Source organism: Pleuronectes platessa, chromosome 24 (assembly GCF_947347685.1).
Source record: "Pleuronectes platessa chromosome 24, fPlePla1.1, whole genome shotgun sequence".
In the NCBI taxonomy this organism is placed as follows: Eukaryota; Metazoa; Chordata; class Actinopteri; order Pleuronectiformes; family Pleuronectidae; genus Pleuronectes; species Pleuronectes platessa.
In genome coordinates this window covers 5,991,536-6,009,660 of record NC_070649.1, presented here as the reverse complement: position 1 = coordinate 6,009,660, position 18,125 = coordinate 5,991,536, and the positions used below count along the sequence as shown (strand labels likewise).

The 18,125-nt window shown below is 45.3% G+C and overlaps 1 protein-coding gene across 1 annotated transcript in view; it reads left to right on the top strand.

Annotated features, from left to right (window-relative positions):
- The first annotated feature begins 449 nt into the window (after nucleotides 1-449).
- acvr2ab (activin A receptor type 2Ab) overlaps nucleotides 450-18,125 on the top strand; it is a 35,807-nt gene continuing 18,131 nt past the window's right edge. The window contains exons 1-2 of the mRNA XM_053417519.1: nucleotides 450-847; nucleotides 17,608-17,815. Of these exons, the coding sequence (XP_053273494.1) occupies nucleotides 793-847; nucleotides 17,608-17,815 (263 nt within the window). The 5' untranslated portion in view covers nucleotides 450-792. The remainder of the gene's footprint in view (nucleotides 848-17,607; nucleotides 17,816-18,125) is intronic.

Sequence of the window (18,125 nt, the reverse complement as noted above, 5' to 3'; positions counted from 1 at the left end):
GGTTAGGAGGGAAACAGGCCGGGCGACCCGCTCCGGAGAGAGAGGGCTAACGCGGCGGAGGGAGGGCGCCTCTTCATCGGTTGTTTTTTCCCTGTCGCGCGCGCGGGGGGACAGCGGACGGTGGCTCTGGTTGTGGCCGGGCAGCGTCGCCGGACCGCCGGGCGAGAACCGACACTTTCGACCGGGGAATAACACACCAGCAGCCGCACACGCTTCCAGAAGGGGGGGACCGGGACATGATAATTTCGACGCCCTTTTGACGTTTCTCCCCCCCCTCACTCACTCGCTCACCCACCCCCAAAAGCTTATGCGACGGAGAAGTTTGATCGGAGCGCTCTCGGTTCCCAGTCCGATGGATGTTAGCCCTGTCCGGCCGTGGCTCGCCGTCGCCGCCCGGGGAACACCGCCAGCAGGCACCGGCGTCGCCTCACAACAACGCTGCGGAGCCGGCTTGTCCCTGACAGCCGCGGCTTGAGCGCCAACAAGTCGCCCTCCATTGCTCGCCCGTGAACCTGGAAATACCAGCAGCCATCGGCTCTTCATCCTCCTCCTCTTCCTCCAATCCTTGTTTTTGAGGGGGGGCGACAAGTGGTGTGTTTTTGGGGATCTTCTGGATTCTGGGATCTTTTCAAAGATGCTCTTCCTGCTGAGACCCGCGGAGCTGCAAGACATTTTGATTTGACTCGTTTGTTTTCCTGGGTTTGTCTTTTTTTGTTTTTGTTTTTGTGTGCGTGTAGTTTTTTTTTTGGTTGAATTCTCTTTCCAATCAGTGGATTCCGATTCGGATGGAAAATGGGAGACGCCACCAAACTGGCCTTCGCCGTGTTCCTCATCTCCTGCTCTTCAGGTGGGTGTGGAGGGCTGAAGTGTTGTTACATGTGCAGAATGCAATGGAGACCTTGTTGTTGTTGTTGTTTTTTTTTGGGGGGGGGGGGGGGGGGGGTGCAGTGAAATGCAATGCAATCCTCTGAGTGGGGGGGTGCGTGTGTGTGGAAATGCCCCTTTTACCTTCTGCTTTATTATGTTTTTGCAGCCTCCATGTGCTGATGTGCATTGTAGATTTTTGCACATGTCAATAGGGAGGGAGAGGGGAGGGGGGTCCAAGATGGGGCCTGGGGACCTCAAGGGGCCCCTGAGGAGATCCACCACAACACAAGTCTTCATTTTCCTCTGTCGTTTTTACAAACTAACAAACAAACACAACTGGGCACGGCCGCTTGTTTTGTCCTCACTTCAACCTCCCGGCTTGCAGTGTGAACACATGAAAAGAAGCCAAATCTCACATGAGCCGGGGATGATACGCAGTGAACATCAGTGGAGATTGAATAGATTGTCTTTACCGTCTAAAAACTCAAAGCGACAACCTTGTGTTTAGGAGAAAAACGTGCTTTTAGTTGCAGGGATACTTTAAATATGTCATATCTGCATGGGCTCTGCGGGTCATGGGAGGTTTCTTTTTAAAAACATACAGAAATCTCCTCGCAGCACTTATCAGGCCCCGCGAGCTTGTGTACAGCCATCACATGTTCTCCTCTCCCCCAAGGTGGATGCATAATGAATGTCAGCGGGGTTGGCGAGGTGATGCTAAGGCGAATGGGGTTAACCCAGGAGTGCTGGTTTTATTCCTGCAGCGCACATTGGTTACAGGGAGGTGGGTGGACTCGAGCGTCATCCTCTACGACTAAGGGAGCTGCTCATGCAGGTTTTATGACATCGATTGGCATTTTCATTCTCCCGGTTGCATATTTGCACGTTTTTTCCCGGACTGGATATCTGAAGAGAAATGGGATCTGAACCCCAGTGTTAAGAAATGAGCCTGTTATCTTAAAATATCTGTTTTGGGTTTAATTGTAGAGATTGTACGATTTTTAAAGGTTGTGACCTCTTCCACCTTTTTAAAGCTAATTTCAAAATTTAAACTCTCTCTGTCCACACAAGTGATTTTGCTCCGTATCTGGATCAATCCCCTAAAAACACGCATTGGCCATTTGAATAACGGGCCGGTGCTTGCAGGTGTAAACAGGAAGTAGATTATTTATTTTAATATTTCGAAGAGAAACAAAAATTGTGAAAAGCAAGATGAGGGGTTTCTTATCTCGGACCGACGACGAGGTGGAAATGTTACAGACTGTAAGAGTCTCGCCGTCAACACTGGTCATCAAGTTGTGCCTGATAAGAACCAATCAGGAAGCGAAAGCAGGGTCTGCGTCATCGTTTTGTATCGTCTGTTTTGTGGGCGGGTCCAGACGACATCGCTCTTTGCTTTTAAACTACCAAGAGGGCCACCATAGTCTCAAAACCCCCCCGACTAGTTTAGGGGGCGCCAGGTGTAAACGTAGCCACAGTGAGGCGATTTTTTAAAATACAACATGGTCGTAATAACCAGATTGTCACATTTGAGATCAGGCAGTTTTCCAAACACGTTGTCGAGAGTATAAACGTATCTGGGGCGTCCGAGCCTGGAAGTGTTTGTTGTGATGAGAGTCATCACGTGACAGAAAGGCGACAGATATTCTAACCGGCGCGCTTTTAATTTGCGTGGCGCCCTAAATACCAACATGAACAGCTCTGCACGCAGCGTATGTATGCAGAGCTCCCTATAACCACAGAAACCGTGTGAGCTGGAATCTAGAACAGCAGAATGTTTCACCCCTTTTGTCGTTGCCTAAATTCCTCCAGACGCTAAAATGTTATTTCCCGTCGTTTGCCCGATCGTGCAACTCCACTAAAACCTGCTTTCCGCGTTGTTTAGAAGTAAATAGCAGCGAAATTACCCAGCTTAAAAATATCCAATACGCCGTCATGGCAGTTAAGACCTGAGAAATGGAAAAGCAAAACCATAGAGTCTCGAGTTGCAGTGGAATTGTCCCTTTAACGGCGAGCCCCGGGGTGTCTTTGAGCATTTGAGTAGAAATTAAAAGGCTTCTCGGATCCAGTAATGGTTGGTGTTGGTGGGAGTGCAGCGCAGGTGCCGCACAGTGCAGCACATGATTATTCCACTTGCTCATTACGCTCTGAAGTGGGAAAATGAATGGTTCTTATTTGAGGAGGAATAATAATCATCTTGAGTTTTGCACAGCAGCTCCGAGGCCCCAGCAAAACCTCCTTTATAGGACGGGGCACTCAGAGCAGAGGGGTTCGATTTGATGAGATCTGTAACGACACCCCCCCAGACAGGAAGTGATGGATAAAAACAATGCAGCTCCTTTATAATAATGACTAAATGCTGTTAGGACCTCAGTTTGGTCTTACTGCAATAGGAAAATGACATAATGAGTATTACTGTGATTTATTTAGTACATTTCAAGGCACCCAAGGCCACTTTAGGAAAGCAAAAAAAGGACAATACAAGGACAGCAAATAATAATATTAAAATTGATCTTAAGTGGCTATTCAGACTATTCACTGTGCAGATTTATAAGTTCGGAAATCTTTGTTTTGAATTGTTCTTTTGGACAAAACCAGCAATTAGAACATACCACATTATTTTCAGGGGCAATATGATTATTGCTTTTGACTGTTATTTGATATAGTTTATAGGGTAAACATTAATCGACATAAATAAAGTGAAAATTAGCATTGTTGTTTATTTGCAGTTGTCTAATCAAGCCTTTAGAAGCTGACATACGGTGCTTTTATTTTGGAAGAGACCTTGTTTAATGTTGTATTAAGCAGCTGCCCGGGGCCTCTGATCCACACTTGCTCTAACACATGGCGGGTCGAGGTGTGCGTGCTAAGTTTTGATGTGACGAGAGAGAGAGAGCAGAACAGGCTGCTCGTGTAAGTTCCCTCGCCCCGTGTGGAGTTTGAAAAGTGGAAATTGACATTTCACTTCCAAGGGGAACTTTGGACGCCGCTGCTGCTGCTGGCGCCCCCCCGGTTCATCTGTGTTTTATAAAAAAAAAAAAAAGGTGACCTCTGCCTCAGATCCAACGTGAGCTTCCACTGCGAATTGTAAATATTTACTGTGCTGCCCTGTGGCACATTCGGATCCTGTCAGATTTACTGTGAGTGTGAGCTGAAGCCGAGGGAAACCAAGCAGTGATTACAAAAAATTAGTGTGATCAGATCACGGCCCAAACGATCAATCACGTCCACGCTAACCCAGATGGTTAGAGCGAGTCACATCTCCTGTATTTTGATTTGATCGATAACTGCAGTGTCATGCGACCATTTGAACCCATGACCGTCACATTTTCTCTAATGACTCCTCGAGCACGTGTAAATGGATCTAAGTTGAAGCAATAGGACGTGTCGTGTTTCCAGGCGAACGCCCCGCTGGTATCCGTCCCCGGCGCCGCAGCTCATACTCCGCTTTAAAAGTCCTGTCCCGTAGGTAATTTGGTGAAAAATGGTCGTTAAGCTTCCTGCATGTTTCCACCACGGAGGCTGATGGCTGGATAAGTGAAGTCTCGTGCTCTGCCTTCACATTTGCCCCCCTCCGCTCCACCATCCCCCCCCTGTTTTGTTCACTGCAGCAGTTTCACACAGACATTGATCCTCTAGCATGCCAGTGTAAGGTTACATCAATATGGCGAGGATGAAGCGACTCTGGGGTTGTGTGTGTGTGTGTTTTGTTTTTTTAAATCCTCAGCAGCACAGCAGATCTGATGATGCAGTTTCGGCTCTGCCACACACCAGACTCCACTTGTACTGGTATCTGAGCTCGGTCACCGCACCAGGGCCTCTTGTGTAGGAAAATTAACATTTACCAGTTGCATTAATTGGGATAATTTGTTAATTTGTTTGCCACCTCATTAAAACTTCATCGTCATCGAGCTAGATGCAAAATCTCTCATAGCTCCGGGCTCGGTGTTTTGGTGACTTTCCAGTAGAGGAAGATAAGAAACCATATTCAGGTTATTTTCATTTGATGGCATCAGTTGTATCCTTTGCACACATAATGATGAACCTCAAAACATTCAATATCTTTAAAATGTGAAAAATTGGAAGAAATTAAAAGACCATTGTTTTACGTTTACATTCTTTAAGCAACAAATTATTTAGAACTCAGCCAGAACAAAAAACCATTGTTCAGACAAGGTAAAGATTTTGCCTTTGGCTTTCCTGGGTAAGATGGACACCATTATTCATTAGTTTACTTATAAAGGATCTTTTTATTTATTTATTGTCAAACCAAAAACCCAGATACACAAGTTTCCAGGAGTTTGACCTGAACTTGTAAGCGCTGTGACACTGTCCTCTGACTGGAAATATATGTTTACTTATGGCTGATTATTTACTATAAAATCATGAGAAATCCAAGGGATTAATAACACAAGCAAGGAATCCCAATCGGGAAATATCTACCTGTCAATTTAATAAATGAAAACAATTGCCCCATATCTGTCTTTAACACTAATACAAATCAATTTATTGCAAAGATGACTATGAAAATCAACTTTAAAGTCAAAATCTGGAGGAAATGGGGCCAAAGTCACAGAAAGTCATATTTTCTTTATTAAGTTGGTGATTTGTGTCAATTGAGACTTTGGACCGCGACTAATCCCCACTTGTACCCTTCTGCTGCAGAGTTTGAGGTGTTTCCATGTCTGGATACTAACTCTGTCCCATTTCCTTCCACCTATCCATTCCTAATATGTTCCCTTGCATTATGCATTAGGCCCTGAAAGCACAGGTGTATTTGTTAAGGCCAGATGTAGCCTCGATATCCCATTGGGCCCAACTAGCCACACGGCTCCCTCGCAGGGCCGTGTATCATCCTGTGCTCTAACATCATTAAAACAAAACAAAGCGCCGCAACCGATTTGTGCCCATGGATGTGAAATGGTGACCGGTGACGGCACGTTGCTGGGTCCAGCTGGGGGACTTATGACCCTCCACCAGTCGGAGCACTGGTTAAATTTAGAGCGCGGCCAGGTGTTTTGTGCTTTGTGACACAAATGGCTTTTGTGTGCAGATTTTTGGTGACAAATTGGGGTGGTCGCGGTTGTTTTTGTGAATGCGTGCAGTTTCGGCACGGATGTTGAGGACATTGCAGTTTGGATGAGTTAAATTAGTGTTTTCAAGGTGGAGGTCAATGACATGCTCCAAATAAAGACCCAAAAAGCTGGAGCAAGTTGGTTTTATTCCTTTATTTATCATTTCAGCTGATATGAGCCTTTCACAGACATAATGATGTCATTGTTAAAGTTTGCCAATATGTTGCTAAATTTATTTTACAGTATAAATTGCGGTAAACTTAATGTCCATCAATTTACACCAGGCAGTTCCAACTAAATGACAATAGAAAGGAGAGAGAGAGAAGTGCAGATGACCTTTAAAGAGTTCATTACTTAGCCCAGCTTGTTCACATGTTGCCCAAGTTTCTCAGCTTGTTGAGTTACATTGGAGATAAATCAGTGAGGTGTTTATCATGCGTGGAAGGCACTGATGTTTTTAACCGATTATGAAAAAAGGCCTCAGGCGTCGTGAAACGCACTCGCCACATTAATAACTATCTAAACTTTCACTGCAATTAAGAATCATCAAAACACCATTATTGCTATTGAGGGGATTTTCTTCCTTAGCGGCGATTTGTTTCAACCTGCTCCTGGTATCACTGGGCCACACACGCCAATACACTGGAAGGAAAAAAAAACACCACAGAGGTAAAGTAATTAGTGGAAATCGTTTGAAACCCAGTTAGGTGTAACTTTTTTCTGAGGCTGACATCATCCGATGCTGCAGATCTTAAATACTGCAAGCAGGTCAGAGCAAATGCAAAGAGTCGTTTGCACATGCTGCAAGGCTCCGGGTCTTTTGATGATGGCAGCGTGGAAGCAGTGAAGGGACTAAAACACCATACATATTTAATTCAGCTTTCACCTCCTCGGAGGGAGCAGAGGTGCAGGCTCCGAAGAAAAGCCGAGGAAGAAGGTTCGAGCTGCCATGTCCCTGGATAAAATGATGATTCTGATTATTCTGCTTGATACTGCAGTTATAATGTTATTAACCTCATGATAATCCGACTCAATATGTTTGATCATTCGTTTGATCTTTACACAGTTTATCCCGAGCGATATATTGGTAATTGCTCAGATAATTTCCAGTCTATTTATTTATATATAATATAAAGAAAATATATAGAACTTGATGTTGTATTAAATAAAAGTTGGCACATATTGTAAAACATAAGCACTGTTAATATTAATAATAAAGAAATCAGTTGGTGTTTTTTTTATTCTGTAAATACTTTTTAGAGATAAAATTGGTTTCCACCTTATAAATGTTGTAACATTCAGTTACTTTGATCCGTGAGCTTGTAACTAGTTATCTATGTCTTTACATGATTGTGCCGGTAGGTCATGGAGTCCAGCCCTCCAACCAAAAGGTCACAGGTTTGACATCCGCCACTGAGTGAAAACCCTGTTTGCTCAGCTCCCTGCGAGTCATGCCAGATGAGAGCATCAGCTAAAAGCCTAAAATGTAAATGCAGAGGGTGCGTACTCTCTATAATGGGAACTCGATGAATTGCCCCTGTAAACATTACTGACTCAAATTAAAACAAACGATGGGGACGATAATAAGTTTAAGTTTGAAAACAAAAACCATCACCTTCAGCGTTGCAGTTCTTGAGCGATTTGGGAATAACCCTGAGCTTTTAGAGTCTTAAAATTTGAATATCATTTTTACAAAATCTATTCATATCAACTATGAGGATGATTTTAATCTCCGTCTTGGCCACTTGATGTGTCGGTACCCCAGAGAACAGTCCAGAATGGTCCTTTACTGTAATTAATGGGTCCTGCAGATGTTGCTTTATGTGCTTGGGAGCGTTTCAGTCTAGACAGACTGGCTGCTCAGACGGAGCGGCCCTCCTTTGATCCTTGATTAAAAACTGCGAGCTGTACATTCATCATGCTCTTGTTTCAGGCTCTCTCGAGGGTCCTTGCCCGCTTTACGCTCTCCCTCCTTCCTCCTCTTCGTCTTCGCCCGACACTTGCCAAGATTCCTCCCTGTCATGAAGGTCGCCCTGACCTCTTATCACCAAAACCACTAAAGGGTAGCGGCGTCTCGGGGAACTCGGCGGGGACCAGGTTTGAACGTGGTTCGCTCAGGATACTATGGGTTTCTCCTCCTGCCATTATTGTTGCTGCCACTTTGCGTTGCTATCTTATAAACCTTTTTAGGTTGCATAGAGCACCAATCATGCAAAGGGCAGACAGATCAACAGGTCAGAATATAAATCTTTCAACACTGGTGGCACCGACCACCAGTTTGAAATACCAGCAATGCGCAGAAGAGATTTGTTCAGACCTGACACTATTAATATTAAACAGGTTTTTCTTTTCAACGAACCAGCATTGACGGGAAAGAGAGTTTCAAAATCTCAGCTGTGCCCGGAAATCACTGAGTCATCATCCTGGGTATTGATAGGCAAAACTATAAACCCCGCGGAAATATTGTGGTTATTCTCTGCATCAGCAGAGCCACATTCTTAGCTTACCCCACCTGTAACATAATCTCAATTAAAAATACACAAGTGTTGGTGCTTTATTTTGGCACCAGTGCCTCGTGACCAGTATGTGTCATTAGTTTACACTAAATATAAAGAGGAGCCCGGAGTCAGCGAGGTTGTCAGATAGCTGGATGGATGAAAAGGGGGGTTGAGGGTGGGTGGGGGGGATTATTGACTCCCTACGTTTATTGGTTCGTCTTGTGCATATGGGAAGCTGGCGAGTGCAAACAGGGAACGTAGCTGAGCGGCAGAGAGAGCATGTCTTGGGACACGTGAGATGACTCAGAACGGAGCGGTGCATTAGCTTTACACGGCGGCGGCGGCAGCAGCAAGCTGGGCTCTAGTGTTGGCCAACCTTGACTGCAGAGTGCATTTCTGCACGCTTTCTTAGAAGGGCTCGGCTCATGTGTTTTTGTTTCAGGGCCAATATGGGTCATTATAAATCACCGAGACAAGATAGCAGATATTTGGAACAGCTTTACCGTGGGCTCCGAAAGTCTGAGACCACTTTTCCGTGCGTTCGGAGCCCGCTGTGCGTTTACTGTGGGGTCGAGGGGTTTAATATTTTTTCATACATAATATTTCTAGCTGCTTGAGCTTCTGTATTGGAAAACAAATACAAAATAAGTTTTTGTATTTGCTTTTTAATAATAATACTAAGTGTGCTATGCCATTTAAAAAGTCCCACCCCTGCAAATTTGGCTATTTTCTGGACTTGACTCCCCGAGGGCCAATTTCCTTATACATATAATGGAGCGTCCCCCCCCCCCCCCCCCCCCCCCCCCCACCCTCCGTTCTTCCCTCATTGATTGCTTGTTGTATAAAAAATGAATTGAAATACCCGCGCCGCAGGCTTTGTGATACTGCAATATCGCTGCTAATTCAATATACAGTTCAGCTTTAAGCCCTAGTGGCACTTAACACACCCTTCAAATAAATCCAAACTATTCAAGCACAGAGGGGATTGTGGGGGTAAAAGCAGAAGGGGGTTTTATGCAGATCCTTCTGCGGGAGATAACGAGACCTTTTAAATTGCTTGTCCTGTGAAGAATGTACGGTATGCGGTGGCCGACTGCGGCCCATTACACAGAAGGGACACGAGGCTCCGCTGGTATGTGCTCCTTGTGCAAACGGTAGAGTCGGCCGGTGAGAGACCCGGGCGCTCTCCTGACCCGTCCGACAACCGGCCCCATCAGTGCTAACTGAGGCGGAGACCAATGGGCGTTTGTCGCTCGGGCATACCAGCGAGGATTAAAGGGATTGGATTCAGTTGCTGAGTGTGGTGGTTTTTAATGCCCACCCCCCCAACCCCCACCGTGCCCCCTCCTCCCGGGCCGTGGAAAGAGTGCAGTCTTTGTGACCAGCTCACCCGAGCCAACCTGACCACCCCTGCCATGTCACGACACCATCTGATTGGGCATTAGAGTAGCACTCACAGCGAGACCAGGGCGGCTCTGAAAAATTACAGTCTACTGTAAAGTAGTGTCTGACTCCGTCCATGCCTCTATGCTTAGACTAGACTGTTTCCTCTCAGTTCACTCACCTGTACAGCAACAACATTGCCGAGGCTGCTGGAGAAAAATATGGAACTGGTATAATTATTATAAAAACTTATTTATCATTTCACATGTCTCTGAGCCTCTTTTCTAGAACACATTTTATGATTTATACCATCAGATACCTGAGCACGGTGAAGTTCTCTCACATCACAGAAATATGGATAGAGCACCAAGGCTGACTGCTTAATAAACTTTGTTCCGTGGGACTTGGGAATCCATTTCCCGGCACTAAAAATGGTGCGCAGTGTACACTCAGGTGTTAACCTTGCCGTGGGCCAGCGGTCTCCAGTGCTGCCTCCGGTGCCTAATGCCTGTGATCGTCAAAACAGCTATAAATGGTGTAAAAAATCTTTATCCAAGGCGGCCAGGAGCTGCCCTAAAGGCAAGTGGTGGGTTGCATTTCCAACCGGCGGAGCCCACGTGTACGTGTCGAGGAAGAGAAGAAGAAGGATGGACGGATAGTGGTTGTAAAAAGAGCGAGTTTGGATCGGATGAGTTATGCCTGCATTTAGTTAGTGAATACAGTTTCCTATGGCTGCCACTCGTGCAGGACTTTCAAACATTATTTCTTGCTTCCACGGGTGAATTTGACAACTTTGCACAAATCCTGCAAGAAAACTAGACGGACACATGTCATTTTTATGTTGTTCTCTTTCTTAATCTACAGAATTCAACTAACAAACCACCTTAGGAAGAAAAGCCTGACAGTCAACCTGATTCGCTTAGTGCTGCAGCCCAAACCAGGCTGACAGCATTAGTCGCATGAACCCAGTGTCACCTTAAAAGCACATCTAGTCTTCCTCTTCCCTTCCTTCCACGTCACTGGAATACACCCAGAATCTGTTTTTCTGCCTTCTACATTACAGACAAATAGTGCTGATTGTTTTAAATACGTATGATTATTTTACAATGGGTGCAACAAGGTGTTAACACTACTGGGAAGAGTTTTCCGCTGAATATGTGGTTATTCACACATTCAAAAGCTGTATCTGCTTGTGTCTTCACTTAGTTGTGTGGGGGTGGAGTGTCAAATTGCATAAGCAGCAACAACAAGCATTGCTGGGACGACAAGGGGCCAATTCTGCAGACGTCATTCTAACCCCTGGCCTATACCTGCTGAATTCCAACCCTATTGAAAAAGCAACGTTCACGTTTGTTTTTTTAAAGCACTGGTCGCATATATTCCCACACAAACCAGCGCCCCGAGCATCCATACATCACTTCAAATCTATTTCAGGTCTGCCCGGACGCCGATGATAAGTTGATCCTAAGAACAAATTCCATCATAAAGAACAATCCCCGCTCTTGGCAGGCACACAAAAAGGCCTTGATAAATGAGTTGTTTACCTACTTCGGTGCACGCAGTGTCGAGTGCCGGCCTGGCCCGCTAAAATGCCACTTCATTATGAGGCAACAGAGCAGAGTGAAGCACAGCCTGCCCCTGTGACCAGCCACAGAGGGGAAAATAGATATTTAGTTCCTGTTTTCCCTCAGCAATGATCATGCAAAGGAATACCTGTCTAAAACGTCCATTTTTTATACTGACAGATAACAGGTTCATCAGTAGGACTGTTCTCTCTCTGTTGTGTCGAGGCCCCGTGCGATGCAGAGATGACCTGGCAGAAGCAGAAACATGGAGGCATCACTTTGCAAAGCTTCCTTGAACACGATCAAGGTTGAATCAAAGTGGTGTTAAGACAACTGGTGATGGAGAGGAGCCAAGTTTACATCTTCCTACATAGAAATGGCTTCTTCTACCTCCCTGGTAGCAGCTGCCTACTGGCCAAGGCGGCTTTAGTTGAAATCTCCCAACATTTGGCAGGTGGTTTGTGGTCGTTTCCCACCCAGCATGCACCTCACCAGCCCTGGCCACAGATCAGACCAGAACGATCTCTGCTGCGTGGCTCCTGCCTTGCAGCCCTCACTTGGCTAATGAAGAGACGTGTGCCGCTACGCAGGATGCGATGTAGTTCTCCCTTGTGATTTCTGTCTCCTCTCTGTATGTTTGGCGTGCATCTCAAACAGTAGCCATTCAGAGGGAGACGGTCGTCCTGAGTAGAAAAGTGAATTTGAGGTATTACGGGGGCACCGGCTACTTACTGTCTCATGAAAGGAAATGTTTAGAGACGTAATTGCTTTGGAGAAATTGCTTCCATCGGAGAAATGCGGCGGGTCAGAGAAATTAAGTAAAGAAAAATGTTTTGCTTTGCCCATCTGTTTGCACAAAATATCTTGATTTCTAAAAAGATTTCATCTGTGGAGGGAAAGTTTCCAAAGTTTTCAGTTCTTTGAGAGACATACAAGGTTAAGAGATTCCTTCAAACTCTGTGTTAAATAATCATGAGGCTTTTGAGATCCTTTTCGCACATTGACCCTCTTCACCCACTTAATTATGAATTCGGGGAGAATAAGGATGATTGTTGTTGTGTTAACTTTTCACATAAACCTTCTAATTAGGGAGTCACGTCTTAAACCAGGCTTTCTATAGCTTATTCTTTCTTCTGATCGTTTTTTTTTTAACACAGTACTATTTTCAATCTGAACCCTTAGTCATGTTTTTCAAGTTTTGACACAACTTTTGGCCTTATTCAAAACTTGAATTAATTATATTCATGAATACAATTAAGGAAAGCTATGAAAGGGTTATTTAAAATAACTTCTTGAAGCGGAGAGCCTAGCTACTTTCATTACCGTGCTTTAGTTGTACAAGGTATTACTGCATATTAACTCAAAGCAACATTGTGACTGAACATTTCAGATTAGAGAGCGTGAATCGTTTTTTGTGGAAATGACTTCCTTTTGAAGCTGGAGGTGAACTCGTGCCAGCAGCGAGCTGGCGGCTTGTCAGCCCTCAGGTTTATCACGGCGCGCCTCGCCATCGAAAAGCGATGGCATCCCCCTCTGCGTCTTCGTGTCAGGGCCCCCCCCCCGCCTGTAACTCTCCGAATCAGGTTCCCTGAATTGCCTCAATCTAGCATTGACCTATTGGCCACGAGACAAAAGATTGAATTCTCAGAGCCTGCAGATAATCAGTAACCTCCTCCAGTTCCTGCGTCTCTGCCAAGTTCACCATCGTTTCCATCTTCCGATTACACACTCTCAAGTGAACTCACATTCCCCATGTTTTCAGGCGACTTTATTCTTTGAGAGTCTATTAACCTAATCTGATCATTCTGTGGTCACAGGAATACAGTGGATACTGAAACGTAGGTACTTTTTCCGGCACAATCATTTTCGGTATATGATGCTAAACTTGGTATAAATATCAAAGCAATACATTTTGGTATCGTGACAAGACCAGTTTACAGTTTGCTTCCTTTCGTTTGGTGCTGTGGGAACTCGGGAGTTTAATCACTGTGGATAAGTAGCATCGGCAAAATGCCCAAAATGTAGAAATTCAAAATGTCAGGGTGAATTTTCAGAGCCACCGATCAGAGAGAGGGAGAGAGGAGGGGCGAGAAGCAGTTTTTCCAAAAAGCCCCGGTGGACTGAGAAGTGGGTCGGGCTGTGTAGATGTTTTGCAAGGGGGGAGGCATTGCTTAAATATCTGCAGCCAAAGTAGGTCACGGTTAACCTTGATAAATCTCCAGTATGACTGGGAGAGAGGAAGGAGCTTCCACGAAACGCTCTGTGGTCATTTCAGTTTTTTGCGAAAGAGAAAGCGCTGGACGAAAACATGCATACCTCTGTCTGTCCCAATGATTGGACTGATTGGACTCCATGTAAAGTTGTATCTTCGCCTCTTGCATGGTCTCACAATCAATCGACTAGAGGAGAGTGTACCGACGCTTTATTCCCCCTTCTTCCTTCTGTGGCTTCCCCACTTTTGTGTCCCTTTTTTAAAAGGCTTTAATTCTGACATTTTCCTTTAATGCGTTATAAATTAAATATATGATCCCTAAGTCTTAACTACGAAAGAAACCCTTCATGCACACCACGTGTTTGTGGTCCTTCAATGGCCCTTTTTTCTTTTTCTTTTATCCCTCTCTCCCACAAACCTTATTACAGCAAACAAAGTGAGCCTGTGCCTCTCGTGTTTGACATTTCCATGCGTCGAATATCTTCAGAGACAAAGAGGCTTCGCTCTTTATTGCCTGGATATGTGCTTGTGGGTGGAAGCCCCATTGTATGTCCTTGCACAATTACTTGTGTAGGATCTTGCACTCGATGACATTATCCGCTTTGGTGAACTCTGAGCCGCCAAATAGTCAGAAGATTGATTTCTCCGCTTTATATCCTTCATATCCGCCATACTGCCGAGGCGGCTCTTGCCCACCTTTGGCATACGGCGCTATAGGAAGCCGGCCCGCACTGTCACCTCATTTCAGAGAGGTGATTGATTCGGGCTCTTAACGGCTGTATTTACAACAGAGCTCTCTGTTTGCAGTTCACATGGTTCGCAGCTCTTACTCACACAGTATAATACCTGAATGGAGTGCATTATCAAAGGAGCCGTTGAGGTGCTGCTGCCCACCTCGGCCGGAGAAAAGGAGACATTCTGTTTTCTCTTTTGCTCTTTAGATTCATTTTTAGAAATACTGTACTTTATGTCCAAGCCACTGAAGGACTTAAACCAAGTTGATTCAGTGCTTTTCTCAGGGGGACAAAGATAAAAACTCAGTCCGAAGCCGGAGCAATAAATAGTCTAATAAATTGTATTGTACGGGCCCCAAAAATGTGTCGGTTTCAGTTTCACAAACCTAGAAAGCTAGATAGAGACGTTATTATTATGAGGAACTCGTACTGAAGTCGATCCAGGAACTCGCTGCTCGTCCTGCTTCTGCATTTGTTGTGAATCACCGTGAATAAAATGGAAATGTGTATGCAAAGCTCCCGGACGCAGCGACTGCGGGGGAATCGGCGCTAGCATGGCTGATGCTGCTAACGAGCTCACCTACGACGGAGGTAAAACATACCTCCATCATACGCACCTTCGGCCCCCTCGAGGCCGGATGGACGGGATGATGTATCCATGCCCATGCAGGAAGATTAATAGGAGCTCGGTTGCACAACAACGTATCTTTCATAAGCTGGAGTTTCTGACGGAGTGGATAAACAAATCTTATAGAACAACGCTCCTAGCATACATCAGCGTACAGCGATATTAAAACTGTAGTAGGTCAATTGAGGATAAGAAAAAACGTGTTTTCTCATCTCTTGCTAGCGTCAGGGGATCTGTCCGCCCACTTCTTTATTATCTGCCGTTCATCAGCGGCCACAGCGAAAAACATCTCTCTTTTCTCAGCCTCGAGACGCGGTTGGAAAATTACTCGAGACCTACGTCAGCCTAAAGGAATGACGGGAGCCTCGCAAGCCTCATACCAAACACTTGAGTTGAATTGTTGGCCCCTTTTTTTTTTTTTTCTTCCTTACCGGTGTTTTCTCTCAGGCGTATTTCATTAAGGCATTTTCACGGCTGTGACAGGAGGGCCGGCCTTTTCAGCAGCTCTCCTTCACACCTAATCTCTGCACTTTTGAGTGTCTCACTCGAGGGCATCTTGGCAAAGGTTTCGGCCGTACAAAAAAGGGAGAGTTAATGTTGCTTTTCCTCAGCTTAGGCAGTGAGTCAGGCTTGCAGAAGTGGCTCCTTTTCTTCCTTTGGTGCAGTTATTTATTTCCATAAACTAAATGCACAGTTCAAACATCTAGAATGTGATGTGTTTGCAGGGGAGGCATTTTAGAGCCTGCAGGGGGGGGGAAGTGAAATGAGGACCACATGAAACATATGTCGGATGATGTAATCTTCCTTGGGGCATTATTTAAGTTTCTGTGCATGTTCGGGCAAAAATGTCTCACTTTCTTTCTACAAGCGGCTATAACACAACTTTGTGGGTTTCTTGTTTTCTTTTGCTTACATATGTACGCGCAGCTTCATCCACTCAGCTCAAATTTGTTTTCTATGTAAATACAAAGTGCTTTGTTTTTAAACCAATTCTTTTTTCGCGTTTCTAATGTTCCCCGGACCATTTTCCTCCCCGCCGCCCTTTGCTCCAGCCATTTGCTCTCGCAGGCAACAGTTTCGGAGTCGCACCTGTTGCTGTGAAATACTTCGGGGCTTCATGGGAAATGGATTTGACGAGAGAGAGAAAATGCCGTCAGTGGCGCTAAGAGGCCCGGTGACCTCGCCTGCCAGTGAAGTAGCCTGTCTCGCCTCCATCCGCAGCTGTTATTGTCGCTGAGGAGAGACATGGCTGGGGAGCTGGCGCTAACTGGATTGACTTAAGCAGCCATTTTATTGAAAAATACATGATCTTTCTGAAGTTGGCCTCCATTATGCAAGCGAAGCCCTGATGTCTGGAAGCTGCGGCGACTGGGGACACAGTTAGGGCGGGCAGGACACTCTGTTATTACCCTGGCGGATGAGTGCGGGTAACCGATCACACAAAACCGGAGAATTGTTCTTTATTTGTTGTGTTTTACAGTTAAATCATGGAGCACTTAGGAGACATTAAAAGCAACAATAAATAAAAAAGCTGGTATTGAGTGCAAATCCTAGCAGAGTGGGCAAATTATAGTTTAAGTGAATAAAACAGAAATAAATGGAATAAACACTCACAGCTCTGATACCTCTGCCCGGGAGGTGTTTATCAAACCTTTTGGACTGACAAGCTCTAAATAGATTCATGACAGACCTCAAACTGCAGTAATCACATACAAGAGCCCAAAATACATCATGTAACTCAAAAAATCACTTTATACCCCCTTCCAATAGGAATTGAAATGAACTCCAGTTGACTTACACCGTTCCCTACTGTATTCAGACCTGGTGTATGATCGGGGCTCCAGGCGCAGAGAAACACGGCGGGATTTTTTTATAAAATGTTTTTCCCTTATGTAAACAGCCTGAGGAAGTTCACAACCGTTTGACCCACGCATGGCACCGCCGTCTCTCCCACAAACGGGTTAAGTCACATTTTCACACCGGAGCGGAGTAAGCTGGCTGTTCGGTATGAGCCTCGGCAGAAGGGGCAGGAAAATAAATTAAATTTTCCCATGGTGTTGAGCTCCAGTTGATGCATATGGATGACTGAGACCCGGCATCAACAGTCCCACACGTTGCCTATAGAGCTCGGACAAAATGACGTGCAGACAGCAAGCAAGGCCGACTATTTCCAGTCTTGTCAGCAGTCTAAACCGGACCGGCTCCCCCGACAGGTGATGAGAAGTGGCAGCATAACTGACAAGCTGTCATGCCGTCACTTCTCTGGATATCGGTTTGCGAGAAAAAAAACGGAGGCTCGCATTCATCTGCAGGAAACCAGAGCACCCTTTATTTTGGCGGGGAGAGAAGTCGAGGATTTAGGTTTCCTTGCTTCGCCTGTTTGTTTCTCTGACACCTTATTTCTGTCAGTCATGCCTGGCTGGTTTTTATTGTTCATCTTGAAAAAAGAAACTTTCATCTTTCGTGTCTGCATTGACATTAGAAGTAGATTTTTTCATTTCGAAATGTTTTTTTTTTACGACTTCATTGTGTCTCTCAAACTTTGAGGCTCAGTGCGGGTAACCGATCACAAACGCATCCATACTTTCTTCATAATGACCTTTATATTTACAGTTATTTAATTAACATCCTCTTCGCCTCTGCAGGTGCCATCCTAGGACGCTCGGAGACTCAGGAGTGCGCGTACTACAACTCCAGCTGGGAGAAGGAGCGCACCAACCGCAGCGGCATCGAACCGTGCTACGGCGACAAAGACAAGCGGCGCCACTGCTTCGCCACGTGGAAGAACGTGTCCGGCAACGTGGAGGTGGTCAAGCAAGGCTGCTGGCTGGACGACGTCAACTGCTACGACAGGTACGCGGGTGAAGGGCACGTTAAAAGGAATCACCGAATAAGTCAGGGGATCGTATTTTAATAGATCAGCTAAACACCATATATGGGAAGTATGCAGTGGTCTAAAATCATCCGTCCATCATCAGAAAACCAAAGAAATATCAAGAATGATCCAACCCGAACCATAACCAAAGACTACCTACGTTTTCATCTGTCCCTCAAGTGCAAAAAGTTACATTTTGTGCTTTATTCTTAATGAGAACCAACATCCTTCCCTAAAAAACCTGAGCATTGATTCCTGAGACAAAGCAGCAGCGCAGGTCTCTCAGAC